At 28.1% G+C, this 4,687-nt stretch overlaps 1 protein-coding gene across 1 annotated transcript in view; it reads left to right on the top strand.

The window, feature by feature from the left end:
* The first annotated feature begins 3,539 nt into the window (after positions 1-3,539).
* The window catches only part of LOC119674121, a 6,133-nt gene continuing 4,985 nt past the window's right edge, over positions 3,540-4,687 (top strand). The window contains exon 1 of the mRNA XM_038085244.1: positions 3,540-4,687. Within this exon, the coding sequence (XP_037941172.1) occupies positions 3,606-4,687 (1,082 nt within the window). The 5' untranslated portion in view covers positions 3,540-3,605.

Raw genomic sequence — 4,687 nt, 5'->3', positions numbered from 1 at the left:
AGGCCAACTAAAAATTACTGAAGTTAAAGTATATAAAAAAAAATTTTAGAATCTGGAAATCTTCGAATGGAATCAAATTGAAGTAGTTCTTCTAGTTTAAGAATCCTAATGTATAATATATATGTGTTACAATATGTCAAATATTTCAACTTTTTTATTTTAGAGTTATTTATATTTTTCTTCTACACATATGTGACGTTTATTATTTTATTTGCAAAGTCTTGTCTTACGGAAAAAATTTCGTATATGTTGTTATCATTGTATTAGGTATGAAACTATCTAAAATTTTGTTTGGTCTGATCATATACAGTTCTTATAATAATTTTTTTATATCACATAATTAAAAAAACATTATTTAAATAAAAGCTTTTGTTACTTAAAAGAAAACAAAAGAATAGAATGAGAATTGATTTTATAAATTTTTTTGATTGTAACTGATATGCCTTGATGTTTTTGAAGTACCTATATGCTGCTCATACATGAATTGTGTCTAATTTATGAAACTCCTTGATGTACACTACTTATGCATAACTAACGCATTTGTTGCGTTATTCCCAAGTTTGGCGCAGTTGCATATGAAATCAAATGCTTTTAGTATCTAAGTTTTCTCAAATGCATGAGTTGTGTCTAAATATAGAATACGCATTAGCCCCTGGGATATCTTTTATGTGTATATATGTATACATATTACGTAAATGATGCCTTCACGTTAGGGTTGAAGTCATAGACACGTGCTACTTCGAAATTTGAAGATTTACGTTGCTAACATCTTACTCTTTGTTGCTCAGTGAACACTTCATGCGTTAAAGAACTATTTAATTTTTATGCTTTCCGTAAGTTGATTATACGAGTAACAACATACAGACGATAGAACTTAACAAACTCTACGTAATGTTGTATTTTGTGGTGACAGAATAAATATAAAAAATCATATTAGACATTTCCTTTGAAAAGATTTAATGATGCATTTTTTCTTTGTTAATATGCTCAAAAGAAAAATTTAGATAGGATTACACAAAAACATGGAGAAAAAGCTGTAGACGCTGTCATGTTCATTTCTATAAAATAGATGTTTGTAAATAGAGATTATTTTGAAAAATATATCAAATAATTTTTTTTTTATATGATAATATTTAAACTTTTTATATGAGCTTCACTGGTGTTAAAGACACATTTAATAGATAAAAGATAAAAATTTTAAATACGAAGGACAATTTAATGAAAACTGATTGATCAAGTAAAAGTTATGAAAAATATTTAATATTTACTGCACTTACTCGTATATTTTATAAAATTGCATAAATTTTAAATTCTAGTATAATATTTCTTGAAAATAAATGAAGTTATGAAAATTTCCAGGAACTGACATCAACATGATATCTATAAACTGAACAAAAGATTGTACAATAAGCAACTATAATATCATGATTGGTTGTCATGGCGAGGAAAATTATGGGCAAATATTGTACAATGATTGAATATTTCTAGTACAGGAACAAAATACGAAATTTCATATTTGTATAGAAAATGTATGCAATTAGTGCTTTGGTGCATGCTTTAAAACTTTGCCTGTTAGTACAATTTGTACAGAATATTAATTCATTGTAGTTTCTTTTAATTAGATTGGAAATCAAACAAATCTAATTAAAAATTTTGTTATATATAAGTTTAAATTTGTTATTAAAATTTAATTAGATAGTTTATCTCAATATTTTACAAAATAACCTTTAAAAGCTAAAATATACTTAACTTTAATGCAGCTGAGCGTCAGGGATACTGGGCGCCAAAGAAACTGAAAAATAATGTATAACACTATTTTTTTTCTAAATACCAGAATATCATTTCTGATAACATCAAACTATACCAGAGTAGAAGACGCGCAGTCTTTTAAATAAAGATCAGAATATATCAGACGTAACGACAACTGCCTCCTTCTACATATCCGTTAGTTTCTATTATCATTATCTTGAATATTATTTCACCAGATCTTAAATATGTTAAATTATTTTGGGCTTTACTGCGCATTTTATTGTAGAAAAATGCGTATTGTTCTTAATTTCCGAATTCCGATATTATTATTAAAAATGTTTGTTAAAACTGCTTAGATCTCTTTATTCTGTATACGTATTTACCTTTGCTACTACTATTTGTTTAAATTTTGTTTCTTGGTAAAATAAACGATTTCAAAATATAATTTGAAAAAACATATATCAGAACAATAACATTCCAAGTTAAAAAATAAACAGAACAAAATATTATATACGTTCCTATACTAAGTTCCTCGAAGAGTTGAGTTCTATATCATCTAACATACTGTGATGTAGAGTAAGTTGTGACACTTACCAAAACGCGCAGTAGACGGATATTGTTGGAACTATGATATGAAATTTGCTTTGTGGCTGCGTCACAAATTAGCCACAACGCATTCTCAACTTTCTTCAATCAGTGAGTGTTTAATATTTATGAGCAAAACATATATTCTAGATATATATGTATGTATATAGGTAGTAAATTATGGGCTTAAAAGAGACTGGTTGGACAATGTTAATTAATACTTTACTGTTTTCCATAAATGTTGATTTTACCAGGGTTTGAATTGCTTGCTGAAAATTAGCAAAAGCAACCATATTTTGACTAATGCATAACTATGGACCAGTCGATTTTTGTCAAACGACTAATTGCTAACGCATTGCATATGAAAATGAAATAAAAATATGCATTAGCAACAGCAAAAAACGTAAACAACCAGTTTTGATTGCTTGCTAATAGTCAATTTTACATTTTTGACTATTATGCATTTGGAATATATGCAACTTGCTTGCTTATGCGTTAGTTGCTTGTGTTTTGCTATTAGCAAATGTGTATGGATTTCTTTTTTTGTTTTTGTTTTAAGGGAATGTGTACGCATTATTTCTTTGTCAATTATGATGTGTGCGTACAATTTGTATGCAATTAATATAATTTTATTTGTAATTAGATTATGCCTAAACTTATGTTTATTTTAATTATTAAATTTATGATATATATGATATATATATATATATATATAGATAGATATATATATATATATTAATTATGAACTATTAATTCATATGATAGATATATATATATATATTAATTATGAACTATTAATTCATATATAAATATATATATATATATATTATATATATGACTATGTGGGACACTATTATGTGTCTAATACGTGATACTTTAGACAAACATTTTCATGAACTGACATGAGCTATGTTTTATATAAACAAGCAATTTACGTTTATGATAATGTAAATCGGCCTAGTCGTGTTAATTCCGTACAGCTTAAAAGACAAAGTTGCCATTATTCTGAAGTGTTTCATTTTAATCGGTATATCATGGCTCCGCGACTTAATAAATTAGCAATTCTTCAACATTTTAAAATAATTAGTGATAGCGATTTAGCAGTTTGTAAAATTTGCAAACATTCGTTGAAGAGGGACAGAATATTTAATTTAAGAACGCATTTAAAAAATATGCACCAGTTAAATATAAATGAAAATGAAGATTCCAGCTCAAGTACTAGTGCAATAGTTGTGAAAAAATCATTCCGAAAACAAACAATTAAAATCGAAATGAGCAAAAAAGAGTTATTTCGCTGCTATATTGGCTTAGTAACTGAGGACAGTATTCCATTTAATGTCCTTAATTCGGAAAATATGAGAAAGATTATTGACCCTATTTGTCGTGGCTTAGAAGAAAAATTTAATAAAAAATTTGTATTGAACAGCAATAACTGTAAAAGTGTCTTGAAATTAGTTGCTGGCAATATTAAAGAACATATTAAAAAAGAGCTCAAGCAACGATTGATTTCCTTAAAAATTGACAGTGCCACAAGATTGTCTCGCAATATATTTGCTGTTAGTGCACAATTTATAAAAAACAACGAAATTATATCAACCATTTTAGGAATGGTGGAACTGAAAGGAGTGGCATCAAGTTCATCTCGTAATTTGTCGACGGAAATTGTGAACTTATTGAGCAAATACAATGTAAATCTCAATCAAGTTGTATCAATTACATCAGATAATGGTGCAAACATGATCAAAACGACAAAGATTTTATCGCACTGTAGCATCGCCAACGAGCTGTACGAAGAAGTCGAGGCTGAGGAAGCAAATGATGTATATTTAAAAAATATCGAACTTTTCGAAGATACAATTGACATTCAGTTGGGCGACATTCAAATTTGCCGTTGTGCTGCTCACACTGCTCAGCTCTGTGCACTGGATGCTACTAAGGACTTGAACATTAGAACTTATTTGATGAATTGCAGAAACTTAGTCAAGTTCATCAAAAAAAATTCTAACGGCTATCGTGAAATTTTTGAACTAAAAAAGTTGACTCTACCACAACTCGATTGTCCTACACGGTGGGGATCGACATATAATATGGTAGAAAAAGTTTATGCAGCCAAGGAAGTTTTGGACAACGTAGAGTCTGTACAAAATAAATCTTTAGATGAGAATTTTGAATTATGCGATGAATTTTGGGAGTTTGTGAAGAGTTATTCTACTGTGTTTGAACCATTACAACGAACAATCATAAAATTTCAAGAAGAACATCTGCATTATGGAAATTTTTTTGCACAGTGGATGAAGTGCAATCTTATAACCAAAAAAATTGTAAATGATTTTGATGATAAAAGTTCTCTTGT

This window comes from Teleopsis dalmanni, chromosome 2 (assembly GCF_002237135.1).
Source record: "Teleopsis dalmanni isolate 2A chromosome 2, ASM223713v2, whole genome shotgun sequence".
NCBI classification, from domain to species: Eukaryota; Metazoa; Arthropoda; class Insecta; order Diptera; family Diopsidae; genus Teleopsis; species Teleopsis dalmanni.
This window is presented reverse-complemented; position numbering and strand designations above follow the sequence as displayed.